Source organism: Alosa pseudoharengus, unplaced genomic scaffold (assembly GCF_046254945.1).
Source record: "Alosa pseudoharengus isolate Yale_2024_CS ecotype anadromous, Long Island Sound unplaced genomic scaffold, YU_APseudo_1.1 YU_APseudo_1.1_scf_7, whole genome shotgun sequence".
NCBI classification, from domain to species: Eukaryota; Metazoa; Chordata; class Actinopteri; order Clupeiformes; family Clupeidae; genus Alosa; species Alosa pseudoharengus.
This window is the reverse complement of record NW_027468859.1, coordinates 12117794-12133016: the sequence shown is the minus strand read 5'-3', so window position 1 is coordinate 12133016 and position 15223 is coordinate 12117794. Positions and strand designations below refer to the sequence as shown.

At 43.3% G+C, this 15223-nt stretch overlaps 1 protein-coding gene across 2 annotated transcripts; it reads left to right on the top strand.

Annotated features, from left to right (window-relative positions):
- The first annotated feature begins 4554 nt into the window (after positions 1-4554).
- matn3a (matrilin 3a) lies at positions 4555-14819 on the top strand. Of its 2 annotated transcripts, XM_076272760.1 has the most exons (6): positions 4555-4769; positions 7491-8066; positions 9580-9705; positions 13278-13376; positions 13473-13540; positions 13932-14819. In XM_076272760.1, the coding sequence occupies exons 1-5, from the start codon at positions 4604-4606 to the stop codon at positions 13526-13528; spliced, it is 1023 nt and encodes a 340-aa protein (XP_076128875.1). In that variant the 5' UTR covers positions 4555-4603; the 3' UTR covers positions 13529-13540; positions 13932-14819. The 2 variants fall into 2 exon arrangements, 1 of the variants encoding a protein (XP_076128875.1); XR_012984017.1 differs by lacking the exons at positions 9580-9705; positions 13278-13376; positions 13473-13540; positions 13932-14819 and adding an exon at positions 5995-7102 and having other exon boundaries at positions 7491-7566.
- The last annotated feature ends 404 nt before the right edge of the window (positions 14820-15223 follow it).

Below are 15223 nucleotides of genomic sequence, written 5' to 3'. Positions count from 1 at the left end.
TTTCATATAGTCTAGGTCAATTTTGAAAATAAATTAACCCTGAAGGCAAATCATGTTAATTTTTGGCATACAACACTTTTAGGGGTTTTGAAGGGTGCTGAATTCAAATCTTCTGTATGCCAGGCTCAAAAATGTCCCATAATGCCTCAAAACGGAGAAATCCAATATGGCCGCCACCGCCAGGTCAAAATCGAATTAATCACTTATCTTTAGGACTGTACAAGGTAAAAACCTGAATGTAATGTGCTTTTATAGGTTTTCACATATAGGGAATTCAATGCCATGCTCAGATTTAAAGGAGAATTCCGGTGTGATATTGACCTAAAGTGTATTGAAACATGATACCGAGGGTGAATGTATGTCTCATAGCCCATCTCGGCTTGTCCCCTGTACTCCAAAATCTGGCGCTAGTTAGCCGATGCTACCAACAGCTTTTTCAATAGTGGTGCTTCGGCATCGGGCTAGCCGTGCAAGTAAATCACTGTTTTACACCCATTTACGAGGCTACGTTCACACTCGGTATCATGTTTCAATACACTTTAGGTCAATATCACACCGGAATTCTCCTTTAAGATTAAGACTAGAGAAAATGCTTGAAATGAATGTACATGGTTAAAATTGTTGTCTCGGATAACGAATAATTCATGAAAAAAGAGGACCATGAAACAGGTTGATGGCTTTCTGAAGAATTTACTTGAAACATGTTTTTTATTTTTATATTTTTATATTTTAACTATTTATTTATATTATTTATCTGTATTTTAACTATTTATTTAGTATTTGAAGAAAATGCTTGAAACTCTTAAGCTATTACTACTAGATTTGCCTACTATTGAAATATTGTACCTGAGCCTATTGTTTTGATGTCAGTGTGCTATGATGACATGTTTGCCCATCCCACCCCTACCCGTACCCCTACACACACAAATACCCATATGTAACCCTGAATGAGGCCACACCCTCTACCTATACACTGAGGAGGCACTTTTTAGCAATTATGTCGCTCCTCTCACATGATGCTCAGCAGTAACAGGTAAACTATAACATAATATCACAATTTGTTTAGGACCATGTAATACATCTATAATAGCATGTGAATATTGTTATGTGAGGATTATGTATAGGCTAACTGAATAATTAATATATCGTAAGAAACTAAAAAAACGTTAGCTAGTTAGCCTTTGTGAATAGAGCCTCGACTCTCCGGGATGTGGGCCCCCTCTTGACAAGATGTTGGCCGCAGCATACAAGGCCCCCGGCACATGAACTGCTCTGAGAGAGCTGAACAGGGGATGAGCCCAGAGCCACAGGTCTGTCGACAGGCTGCAAAGACCTGGAGACCCCAAGCCCCCCTGTCTGTTGATGTAGGCCGCAGTCACCGTGCTGTCGGTCCTCACCATCACATCTTAGCCACGGTAGATAGTGTCGGAGGGCGAGGAGAGCAGCCCTCAGCTCCAGGACATTGATGTGCTGGGATAGCCAAGGGTCCGTCCAGAGACCATTGATGCCCTGACCATCGAGAACGGCGCCCCAGCCTACTGGGGATGCGTCTGTAAATACGACCCAGTCACGAATCTCTGTTTCCATGGCACTCTCCTTCTCGGTGTTGGCGGGATCTCTCCACCAGTATAGGGCCCTGTGAAGCCTGCGGGACACAGTCACCTTGGCCTGGGAGGGCCCTTGGGGGCACAGACCAAGGCTCAACAGACACCTCTGGACTGGGTGCATGTGAAGGGCCATAAGGCCCAAGAGGCGAAGGCAGAGTTTCCACTCCACCTGGGCGTGCAACGTGAAGCAACTGAGACATTGAGACGGTTGCCCTCCTGGAGTCCAGGACCATGCCCAGGAAGGTGGTGACCTGGGAAGGCTGGAGCCTGCTTTACTTGGGATTGGGGCGCAAGCCCATGTCCTGAATGTGCTTCAACAGCAAGGCCACGTGTAGGCGGCATTGCACTTCTGAGGTTGCACAGATGAGCCAGTCGTCTAGATAGTTTAATATCCTCAGCCCCCTCTGCCTCCATGCACCTGGTAAAGGTTCGGGGGGCCAGAGAGATTCCAAATGGAACTCGAAGACCTGACCCTCGAACGCAAACCTCAGGAACTGCCAATGCCCTGGCCATGGGTATCTGAAAATAAGCATCCTGTAGGTCGATGGTAGCAAACCAGTCCCCTGCATTGATGGCCTGCCGCACCCTCGGAACTGTGATGAACCTGCACCTCAGAGACCGGTGTACTTTGAGAGCCCTGAGGTCTAAAATAGGACAAAGGTCCTCTGTGTGCTTGGGTACAGGAAAATAACGGGAGAAGAACCCCGCTTGGGGGTCTGAACTCCTCACTTTCCTTATCGCCCTTTTGTCCAGGAGGGTGGACAGCTCTGCACATAAGGTCTGAGCGTGGGTCATGGTGGAGAGCACCCATGGATCTGCTCCAGCCAAGCCTTAATGCATCGAGCTGAGAGGTGAGGCTGGCTGGCTCGGAGATTGTCAGGAACGACAAGGGCGCCTGGAGAGGCCACGGCCACTAGCACGCGGGCCCCCCCGGCCAGCTTGTGGGCAGGTACCCCGCCCCTGGGATGCCTGAAGCCGCTGCATGAGATCAGTCGGCCCCCAACACGGATGCCCCAAGGTAGGTGTTGGCTGAGGCGTGAATGCTCTAGGGCGCCTAGCGCCCCTGGTACGCCTGCCAAGAGACCCTCTCACCTCTTCTGCACAGGGCCAGCTGTCACGCGCCTGCTGTGGGCCGAACATGGACCCAGGCTCCACCGGCACTCTCAAAAGACGCTCTCTGTCTGCCTGCTGGAGCTGAGATTAAGACAGACAGAGATGGCTCGCCTCCCACGGGGCTGGCTACACAGGGCAGTGCACAAGGTAGCTCCTCTCCCTCAGACGCAAGAACAGTCTCAACGTCCACAATGGCCTCCTCATCTTCCTCCTCCAGCTCATGCGGACTGGTAGAAGGAGCAGGTTGGGGAACTGCAGGCCTTGTGCTAAGAGAAAACAGTGAGGCTTGTGAGGCTGCTGAGGACTCCCCAAGCCCCCTGGCTACTCTTGCCATCTTCCTTGACGGCCCCTCGGAAACAGGAGAACCCGCACGTTTACCAGAGAAAAAACGATAACGGGCTTCCCTTGTGTGCATAGGCATAATAAAACAAGTCATGCACGACTGGGGGGCGTCCCTTGCCAAGAAAGCATGTTGGTGGCCCAAACACAACACACACTTATCATGGCCATCCAAATGTGCATGATCAGTTAGTGCCACAGCTACTATCTCTCACCAATTCCAAAAGCTTGTAAGGAGATCACCTCCTGTGGTTGCGTCAAGGGATGTCTAAGCCAGCGCTACAGTTGCAGGAAAAGTTGCATGTTATGCATGGAGTCATGCAGCTGCAGCAGCACCTGTCAGAACACTGCTGGAGAGGAGGATGAGGATGATTAGGATAGCCTAAGTGTGTAGCCTACCTCTTCATAACAAGAAGTTTAAAGAATTGATTAGAACAGAATTGATTAATTACTAAATAAATAGGTAAATATGCATTATTAAATAAATAGTTAAATAGATAAATACAGATAAATAATATAAATATATAATTGAAATATGGTAATCAACCTTGCTTCTAAACATGTTTCAAGTAAATTCTTCAGAAAGCCATCAACCTGTTTCATGGTCCTCTTTTTTCATGAATTATTCATTATCCGAGACAACAATTTTAACCATGTACATTAATTTCAAGCATTTTCTCTAGTCTTGATCTTAAATCTGAGCATGACATTGAATTCCCTATATGTGAAAACCTATAAAAGCACATTACATTTCTTTTACTGTCTATGGGTTTTTACCTTGTACAGTCTAAAAGATAAGTGATTAATTCGATTTTGACCTGGCGGCGGCGGCCATATTGGATTTCTCCATTTTGAGGCATTATGGGACATTTTTGAGCCTGGCATACAGAAGATTTGAATTCAGCACCCTTCAAAACCCCTAAAAATGTTGTATGCCAAAAATTAACATGATTTGCCTTCGGGACTTTAAATAACCACATTTTCCAAAATCCTGCCTAGTCTAATAAGGGCAATGTTTGATCTGCTTAATTTGTAAACAAACTGAAAACTGTACTAGGAAAAATCGCGATTGTGTAGTTTAAATAATCATTTGCGCCATCTTGTGGACAAATCTAATCTATTCAGCGTGATGAAGGATGGTGAGTTGACTGCATGTTAACTCTGACTCTAGGCTACTTTTGTTTTGACTGAAAAGGTGTAGACTCTAAACCTTTTTGTGTAGGCATTAGCTTATGATTTGCCTAAGCTTTGGAATTAGGCCTAAGTGAACTTTCAGAAAGCTTTACTTTTGTGACCTGTTTTAAAACAGATAGGCCTATACTATTGTAATCTATAACAGTCGTTGATCCCTAAAGATTAGCATAGAAATCACAGTTTGCACTTCTTTCCTAAAAGGGGGCCGGCTCTTGGGGAAACCCCTTGGATTGGACAAGAAACTTAGACGCGCTGTCAGCAGTGTCTTCAAAATCTGCAATCCTTGTAAATATGGGAAGAACCTCAGTGAAAGTAGACAGTTGGGAGCAGAACGACTATCGTGAGGCACAATGAGTCCCTTCATCTGCAGTCTGATCTACGGCCTCTCGGTCTTGTTGGTAGAAGTTTGTGGGACTTATGAAGTTGACCCTGCTAAAGTAGCGGCGCAAAGTTATGCGCAAAGAAGGACTGTTGCCCGACCACAATTCCCACCACTGAGAACTCTAAACCCTGCAGGTAAGTTTAAAACCAAAGATGCTTCAGTAAAGCAATTCAAGCGTAATAATTCATATCGCAATGCGGTTTTACAGTGGGCTTTGGTTTTGTGCTCTGACATAAAAACTCTGGCATATTATTTCGCTTTTCCATTGATGGTCTTGCACCCAATGCTTAATTAACATTATATAACAAATGCAAGGTGGATTCCTCCGTTGCTTGCATTATTGCGCACTACATTTAGGACAGCACATTTTCGGAAAAAAACTCTTAAATTAATTTTTATGTGTAAAATAATAATTGTAGCTGTTCCATCATTGTTTTTTGATAAGCAGTGCACTGTGCAACAAACAAATGTTTGTTCCAAAATTAAAAAAACGTTTGTTCCAGAAGTCTTTAAGCTATTTTAGAAGATATGATTACACAACTCAGACCTATTTAATTCTATTATTCACTGATTATTTTGTGCTTTTGACCTGATCTATTACTGAAGAGCTTTGATGTGATTGTGGTTATGTGGCTAACACTTGTGGACTCATTGATGGCCTATCTGTCAATCAACACTTGATATTGCATGGACATGGCAGCTCTCTAATAATAGACATGCCAAATCACAGAAATCCATAAAATGTCAACATAGGAAAGTAAACATATTTTGCTACACCTGCACAGTGTGCACTGCTGTCCTTTTAATCAAATGGTTTTGTGGTATAGCAACTTCAGATTCTTCCAAGAAGGCATGTCTTTTATTTTCTTCAGTCTGGCTAAACATCTGCTGAGAATGTAATGGGGTCAGAGTTTCCCACTCCTGTTTAGGACCACGGAGGACTACAGGTCTTTAATGACCTCAACTCTCAATTAAACAGCTTTCCGTTGCCTGTAGTGGATATGGTGACATTCAGCCAAACTAAAGCAGAAATGGCTCTAAATCGCACAATACTGTAGTTTGTTTACCTGTTCACTGGGACAGAAGCAGGAGTGGAACATTATGACCTATACAAGACCACAGGTGGGTAATCCTATCTATAGTGGGCCAATGGTACTAGCTGGTCATCTAAGATCAGTCTTTTATGCTACTTAGCAGATGCATATAGTTTAGCTGGTTGGACTGCAAAGCTGAGAGTCGCATTGGCCCACTGCAGGTATGATTTGATCCACCTCTGAAGACCAGTCTAACTAATCACCTACCGGCAGACTTTATGTGACTAATTTGCTTTACCGCTTCTCCTCTCTGGTGGTCCCATAGCACATGGTGTTAACTACAGGTATAATGGGTATCACTATCACCCCCATCAACCTCACCACCATCTGCACTACCACCAGCAGCCTCCAAACCTCCAGCAACCGCCGCCAAACTACAGCCAGACACCCAGGATGTACACGCCGGTGCTCCACCATCGACCCATTCCCCCTTTCTCGCCACCGGTTGTGCACCGTCGGCCCTATCCCCTCTCCCCACCCCTGACACACCACCGGCCATCGGCCCCCACCCCCCCGGCGGTGTACCACTGGTTCAAAGGCCCCGTGCGTCCCGGGGTTCCCCACTATTATCAAAAGCCAGCTCCCCCTTTTAAGGGTGTGGTGCCTCCAGTGGCTTGCAACAAACTCCCCCTTGTCATGCCACTGGTGACTGCCAAGCCAACTACAGTTCCCATAGCACCCGTGACCAATCCTCCTCCAACACCCACCCCAATGTTAGAGACATTTACTCTGCCAGTGGCCACTGTACCGCCGGAGACTAGCCCCCAACCATCGACCACTCTGGCCCCGGTGACTTCACCAGTGGCGACTCTGCCACCGGTGACTCTTCCGCAAACGACCCTGGTTCCATCAGAGCTACCGGTCAGTACCCAAAGTGGAACCATCACATCCGTCAGTCCTGTGGAGACAGGTAGAATATTCCACAGCTGGGTTTCCTTACAAACCCATCTGGTCCAAACAAAACTGCTAAGAACTTATGGTTCATTTCTGTGTATTGTTGAAATACTGTATGTCCTAAAACATTTCGATGTTCGGATCATTTTGATTGGCATCACAATATGAACACAAATTGGAACGCAAACTATATATGAGAAAATGTTATCGTTGTTGACTAACTGTTAACTGTATCTTGTCATATCAAGCAACTAATACTAAGCTTTGAAAACCTGGACCCCTTTTCTCAAAGACATTGTAGCTTCACAATGACTTCTAAATGATATCTCTTGAGAGCACTATCAGAGCTACAATGTGTTTGGGGAAAGGGTCCCTGTGGATCTCCATTGGACAATAATCTACATCAACATCAACGACCACCATCTCATCTCAGTTGTTTACTAATGGTTCAGCTGTTTGATCTCGTAATCAGAAATTAGGTAATTATACCTTATTATTTGTCGCCAACACCTAATATGTAACTTCTTTAACATGACTTGGTAAGAGCATCTCTTGATAAAATCTTTCTACACATTAGCTGATGCTTTAATGTCAAGAAATCAAGATAGTCAGTAATCTGTGAAATCTTGTGATCTGATATGCATTGAATGTTTCTAAAACAAATACAGAATTAATGTAATATGTGACATTATGAAAGCTTTTCTTTGAGGAAATTTATATTTTAAGTGATATTCCACTTGTCTGTCCACAATATATTATTCTTGTATCAATGTTTTCAATATGAAATCTAATTCATACATGCTGTATGAAAGCATACTGACTGATATAACTTCTATTACGTACACTAATCTCTGATTGGTCTACCAGCCACTGACAGTCAGTGCAGGAGCCGCCCGCTAGATCTGGTCTTCATCATCGACAGCTCGCGCAGTGTGCGCCCTATAGAGTTCGAGAAGGTCAAGATCTTCCTGGCCGACATGGTGGACACTCTGGACGTGGGGCCGGACGCCACTCGCGTCGCTGTGGTGAACTATGCCAGCACAGTCAAGATCGAGTTCCTGCTGAAGGACCATCCAGACAAGGTGACCATGAAGCAGGCCATCACCCGGATCGACCCCCTAGCGGCGGGCACCATGACGGGCCTGGCCATCAAGAAGGCCATGGACGAGGCCTTCACCGAGCAGTCGGGCGCACGGCCCGTCTCCAAGGGCATCTCCAAGGTTGCCATCATTGTGACGGACGGGCGCCCTCAGGACCAGGTGCAAGAGGTGTCGGCCGCCGCAAGGGCCTCTGGGATTGAGATCTACGCTGTGGGGGTGGACCGGGCCGACATGCAGTCGCTGCGGCTAATGGCCAGCCAACCGCTTGATGACCACGTGTTCTACGTGGAGACCTACGGAGTCATCGAAAAGCTGACCTCCAAGTTCCAGGAGACCCTGTGTGGTAGGAGCAGGCCTGGAACATAATTAGCGCATCTCTTTTTCAGCCCTAAAGAAGTATGTTCATTTAGGGACTGAGAAATCTGGTTCCATTCATCTGTCAGACCAGCTGACCTGCTGTCATAGACTTGGTCCTCTCTGAAAATGACTACTCTTTGTTATAATACAGGGTCTTCATTTCCTCAGAGAATGGAACCAGTATTTTGTTTCTGTGAAGTTAAAGTTTCAGAGAACCTGTCAGCTCAGCAGCTTTGTAGTTAGACAGTTAAACAAGTACTGGGCTTGAAAAACTGGTTTTGTAGTCACTAGACATCTGCAAGATCATATTGCACTTCTACTTAGCATTTTAAAATATATTTTGTTTGTTAATTTATTGCTAATAATTTATTGCTGAATGTATGTTCAAGCTAATAACCTTAACTGTATTCACTAATTTCTGTCTGTCTTTTTCCAGGAAACTATGTTGTCTGTGTTTGTGAAACGGAAAACTTGCCCTGTTTTGAGTTGGTTCTGCAAAAGTGCTTGATGGCTGAAGTGTATGAGATGGATGTAGGGTGTTCATCTCTGGATTAATAGGGCTTGTTGAGATAGACAGCCCTATTGCTTTAAAACACTGAGGCTTGCAATTGCTTCCTAGACAATACAAGTACATTTGCAACAATTTCCACAACATGGCTATGGCAACACACAAATGATTACTCTCATTGATTTTCAAGTGTCTTGTACAAGATTGAGTTTCTTCTCCTGACCAAAGATTATAGAGCACCACAAATGTGCACAAGATGGTCCACTTCCACTTTATGTGAAAAATATTAAGGTAGCAATTATCAAGTGATCATTGCAATATATAGGAATATATTATATTACATTATTGTTAATCAGAGCTGACAAACTGGCAAAAGGAACAGGAAGAATTGCTGTAAAACTTTTGACACTTCTGGCCATATGCCTTAGCTTTATGCAGGTTTTTGGTGCTTTAAAATCTTTGTTCTTGACAAGGTGTCAGTGTTCATAATCTATAAGTTATATTATGGTAGTTTGGTATGTTAAAAATTGAACTAAAGAAGTAATTGTGAAAATAATTATGACGTCATAATTATCCTATAAATGGTCATCATTGTTGGGATCAAACTAATTTTGAAGTTATTTAGATATTTTTTAAATGTCTGATTACAGGCTTCCTTTAGTAACTGATTGTATTGGGATTTCTCTCTGTTGTGAGCTGTCTTTCTGTTGGACATACAATTTAGCCTCTTGTATGATCACTGACAAAAAATCAGGGATTATTCCTTAGCCTTTAATGTATACTGTATATGAACCACAAGCATATATGACTCCAAAACAACATATATGATTTAAGTACAGATGAGAATGACAAACCGCTTTATGGGCAGCAACCTTACGTATACACACACACAGACAATCACACTTAGTTACGCGGTGACTTGCCAGCCAGTGAAATTGTCCATGTGCTGCTTTGGTGCCTTCAGCGACTCCTAAACCATGGCTTATTGCAGGTCTGGACCCCTGCACCATGGGACACGACTGCGAGCATATATGTCTGAACAGCATCTCCTCCTATTACTGCCAGTGTCGGGAAGGCTATTTGTTGAACGTGGACAAGAAAACATGTTCCTTGAAACGTAAGAACCTGTGAGCTGCTATGAGCTACTAGCGTTGATGTCGAATCAGCTTATGCACACAGTGTCCAGTCCTGGTCCCAAAGCGCTGTATGGTTCCTATTCAGAACCAGTTAGTAGAAAATACTGTTATTATCGATATCAATATATTAAATGTATTTATATATAATTCTGGTTGTTTTAACCTCTGACTACCAAAGGCTTGAATGCATCAATGGATGTATATGAATGCATCAATGGTTCTGTCTACACAGAACTGTCTCTGACATACAGTAGCCTACCTTAGGTCTTTGAAAGTGCAAAAAAAAAGGGGCCGCTTTAGGACCAGTTTTGGACTCTGTACATTGTGTCTACTATGTCAGTGTTATGCTATATTTTTCCCACTGAAGAGGAGCTAACCATAGATGTGAACTAACTCAGTGGCATGGTTCTTCATGCACTCTTGGCTTCATCAGTTGCTTTGCATGCATCTCTCTTTTTGTGTCTGTTTGTGCCAATTTGGCATTCAGTGTTGCTAGTGTAACTGACATCGGCTGTTAACAGTGGTGTGTCTGGAGTAGTTTTTCTGCTGTGTGTATGTTCTGCCAGTCGGACACAACGAACATAAGTTTATTGCAATTTGTTAGTGAGCTGCATTCAAGTCCTCTAAGTTCACGAGTACCTAGGGTAGATGTGTCTGCTGTGTTTGTTATCAGGGGTGTGGTGAAGTATCTTTGTCGCTTAGCAATGATAAATCTGTTTACCAGACTTTCCGATCATGCTTGACATGTGGTTGCAAAGCAGAAGAAAACCAAGTGATTTACATTTTCTCTAACTGGAGTGTCAGCTGTTTTGGGCAGCTTTTCTGGCTCACTTTTACGTTTACGGCCATTTGTGCCTTCTGCCAGCCAGGAGAAATTCTTTCAAGCAAAGGCCCACACTGGCCTCTCGGACTAGTGCTGTGTGATTTCACATACTACCTGAATGACCCTTTTGTTCCCAAACCTTTTTTTTCCACCCTGGCTTGTTTGCAGGTCAGGACCAGTGTGGCATGGGGCATGACTGTGAACAAATATGCATTAGCAGCACCTACTCCTATCAGTGCGATTGCCAGGACGGTTATGTGTTGAACAAGGACAAGAAAACCTGTTCCTTACAAAGACGTAAGAACCTGCAAGTCAGCTATAACCCAGCTGGCTTCAGGGCAGGGAAACAGTGAGGTAGCTGGCCTCTGTTTATCACAGGGTCACAGAGTTACTCTAAATTGTTTATTTTTAGCATACTGTTGAACTAAAGGAGTCTTCTCTGGCAGGCTCTGGGCTTATGAGAAATTGGCTATAAAAGGGAAGTGTCAAGACTTCCACAGAGTAACTCTTCACAACTGAGTGTGGATGCCCTTGATGGCAGTGGGTGATACAAATGAAACTTTTTTAGTGTAAATGTCAGCCCGTATGAACAAACATTAGATTGAAATCCTCAGCATTCATCCGCGCATCAATGAAAGGAAAATATTCTTGTAGGCCTAGAGAAAGATGTGTTATTTATTTAAATGTACAATGTGTTCCCGAATTTCATATATATTTATTTTAATTCTTAAGTATTCATTTGGATGATGCTTTTATCCAAAGCGACTTACATAATGTCAATTATTATTACAAGGGTTAGTCTCCCCAGAGCATCTCAGGGTTAAGTGGCTAACCTAAGGAACTTAGACCAGGTTTGCAGGCTAAGTTCTTAGCCACTAAGGAGCTGGGCTAGCATGCACTAGGAAGTGGACTAGCATCTTCTACACATCTGGAATGTGGAGCATTTGAGGGTCAAAGGACGAGCCTCTTATCCATGGCTACTTTCAGGTGTGGATGTGGACCACTGTGCCCTGGGAAACGACTGTGAGCAAATCTGTATGAGCAGCAGCCACTCCTATCTGTGTCTGTGTCATGATGGCTTTACCCTGAATGAGGACATGAGAACATGTTCCCCTGAACGTAAGGACCTCAAAGCCCCTTAATGCCGGCGGCTTTGAGGTGGAACTGAGTGCCATTTTAGAGATGTTTTACATGTTTTAGAGAAATTACATGTAAACCCACAAGGAATAGATTTATGGTCTATACCTGCTGTAGTGTTATCACACAAAACATCTTTGTCTTCTCTACTTATTGGTCATGATGAAGATGTTTATGCAATGCAAACTCCAAACTGTCCTAGAGACCTGTATACAGCTCAGTAACTTATCCCGGATGTCTTAATTCTGCTTTTGTGCAACAGGCCCCAGGAAAAATTGCGCAATAGCAGGATTTTGTGTGTTTGTTTGCAATCTTTAGCAGCCCAGCCCTGGGGTCCGTTGCACAAAAGCAGAATTAAGACATCCGGGATAAGTTACTAAGCTGCGCTCAATGAATCCAAAACAAGAGCGTACAGGCTTAATTGGTTGCACAACGAGCAAGCCAGGATGAGCAGACACGGATTCATCAAGCCAGGTGAAACCTATCCTGGATAAGTGCGCGCTCACGGCTCCCTCAAATAGACCCCGCCACCGATCACAGATTCACTGATTCACCAAGGCAACTAGAGCGGCTTCATTGCTTCTTCTACGGTGTGAAGTAGGTAGCGATAGCCTTTTCACAACAGCAACAAATAGCAACACCTCTGTTTAGGAGAATATTGCAACTAGTTACTCCTGTGACGTCACATTGTCGCATGACAGGTCGGGAATGCCGAGTATGTAAAAGTTAATTAATGATCACAAACGTTTAAATAATGACAGTGGGTCTAGGTATATGTGATAACATCGTGTAGTGGGCAGTGGAATAGCTATTGGTTTCCGTTTGTGGTGACTGCTGACTGAGATATGGGATGAGATTAAATAGATCCTGGAACTTAGCCTGGTCTGGAGCAGGCTAGCTCCACAGAATAAATCGCCATGGTAACTTATACCATAACATATCCTGCTGCCCCCTATCCCGCTTTTGTGCAACTGGATCACGGATAAATTGAGCCAGGATAACCAAGATATCCCGGCTTAATCCCTTATCCTAGTTTTGTGCAATAGGCCCCTGCTCTCTGGTTCTAAAATAACACAAATTAGTTATTGTTCAGCCATTGATATTTTATGCCACGTCTCTTCAGCCTTCATTTTACTAGCTATAGTTTTAGTCAGGGGCAGTGTACTGCCACCACCATATAGCATAGTTGCTAAACATTTGTTAGTACTAGATTAGCCTCCATGTTCACCTAGCAGGATGCTAATGAGAGATGTAGCCTAATTCCATTAGATATGTACGCCTAGGCTAAAGCTACATGTTACCACAGCCACTACATCTGGAAAAGCTTAGGCCAACAAATGTGCACCAGCTCTGACCTGCATCTGAACAAATATTGCATTCCTGTGGTGCCAGAAATAAACCATAAATTTCACAGGGTGAAAGAAGATTAAACATAGTCCTAGACCGTGACTTTTAAACCAACGACTGATTTACACATTTACTTTTCTGCAGTTTGAGAGCAGAGATAGTGTTTTAGTTAATATATATACATTAATGTATGTGTATGCTGAGATACATGTGCTAACTAAAGTCCCTGCCTCACTCTCACTGAAGAGGTTAAAGTTGAAGTGATCCAGGACCCCTGCAAATGTGAGGCTCGCCTGGCCTTCCAGAAACAGACTCAAAATTCCCTTCAGGACCTTACTGCTCGACATATCCTTTGTGTACTTATGGTCTCTTGCGTAGTATTAGAGGTGTTTGTTTGTGTGTGTGTGTGGCACCATTCCATTTCCTTAACCACGGCAAAACTCGCTGAAGTTACCAGGAAGGTGGAACAGCTGGAGATCGCACTGGGTCATGTCTAGACACGAGGCAAGGTGAGCACCGGAAGTCTGCTGGTGTGGGCTTGTGTGTATTAGTGTGTCTAAGTGCGTGTTTGTTTACTCTAAGAAAGCATGTTAAAAATGACACAATGAGTTGTTTTTTAATATAGCTATGTCCAGATATGGACAACACAGTTTGTGTTATTTTTAACACATTACTTTTGTTACACTATGTAACACAGCATTTGTGTAATTTTTCATGACAAACTTTTGCATCACTCTTACATATAATCAACACACATGTGGGTAGAATTAAACTACTATACACAATTCAAAATAAATTACAACCAAACAACCATAACTACAGATTGACCATCCATTTTTATCTCTGTGCATGTTTGTGGCATTGACTCTCTTCCTCATCCCTGACCTTTGTCTTTTTCAGGGTTTACTTGGTCTGCTGAGCATTCAACTGACCATCACATCTTAGGGATCACTGCCATCCAGCCATCCCTGTATTTACCTCTTGTCTCCGGAAAAGACCCCCTCTGCCCATGGCTCCCCTCAGAGAGAGCTAGACAAAGACAGAAAGAAAGAAACCATGTGCATCCTATACCTCTTTTTAATCTGATATCAACACTGTATTCCCTAATTTGCAACCCGCCTTTTTAGATTTGGATCCATTCGGATCAGCTGGGGATATCAAAGCATGGATTAGGCTATCACTATTCAGACCCAATGAAAGGATGCAGAGACTCCCAAGAATTTATATATAGAGAATTCTGTGTCTCACCCCCCTGCCCTCCTGATTACTACAGATTTGTTTTAAAATAGAAATCTGGAGGAGAAAAAAAATCTATGTATTGTACTTCAGGGTATAGTAGACAATTATTGTTTAAGCTCTAATTATGAGCTATAATTATGTCATTTCATGACTATAGCTAGCCTACCATTTAGGGTCTGTGTAAAGTAGAATAAAATTGGACTCTGTAAAATATGTAGCAAAGTATTTTTTTCCATTAAAGTAGTCAGTTTGATTGTTAAACCTTAAGTCTGCACTTGTCATATGTATTAATTCAGCTTATTCGATGTATCAGAGGAACAAAGTGTTGTTTATTTATCAAGTAATTATTACTGAGTAAAGTGTTGTTTCATTTGTTCGCTTTAGAGGAAATCATAATTTTGGTTGGCTTTGATTTTGGTCTGGTTTATGAAACTGAATTGACCTAAACTCTGACAGAGATACAATACTGTAGTAATGTTAAAGTGAGTGGAATATATATCAAAGATACATTATACCTGCTCCTTGACCTTTATACATAAAAATGGAAAAACGTGAGCCTGCTTCATTCTTTCGTAAATCACCTGCACCTATGTCATACAACGGGTCATTGTACAGATGTAGACACTGTAGGAAGTTTTATTGCTGGTGTGTGTTTGTGTGTGTGCTGTATGTCTGATACGGCCGTGTGCTTTTACGCCTCAATGTCAAGACGAACACATTTTCAGCTCTGGGAGTGAAATTCATGTAGGTCCTTTGCCAAGCCCATCTCCCTTAGACAACAGTAAGGTCTTTCATAAGCCTATAGCAAATATAGAGAGGGAAGCATCACTCCTCTCAAACATGGTAAAGCTCAATCTTCAGGCACTGTCTCACTTCAGAGAGTCTAGACATAGTCAACATTCTATAAACCGTGTGCATTCATGCTGGGCATATGGATTTAATGTTATGAGCAA

Coding starts and splice junctions, on each gene's coding strand:
- matn3a (XM_076272760.1), top strand. CDS start 4,604: ATGAGTCCCTTCATCTGCAGTCTGATCTACGGCCTCTCGGTCTTGTTG. Junction 4,770..7,490: donor GAGAACTCTAAACCCTGCAG/GTAAGTTTAAAA, acceptor TTGGTCTACCAG/CCACTGACAGTCAGTGCAGG. Junction 13,377..13,472: donor TCAGGACCTTACTGCTCGAC/ATATCCTTTGTG, acceptor CCACGGCAAAAC/TCGCTGAAGTTACCAGGAAG.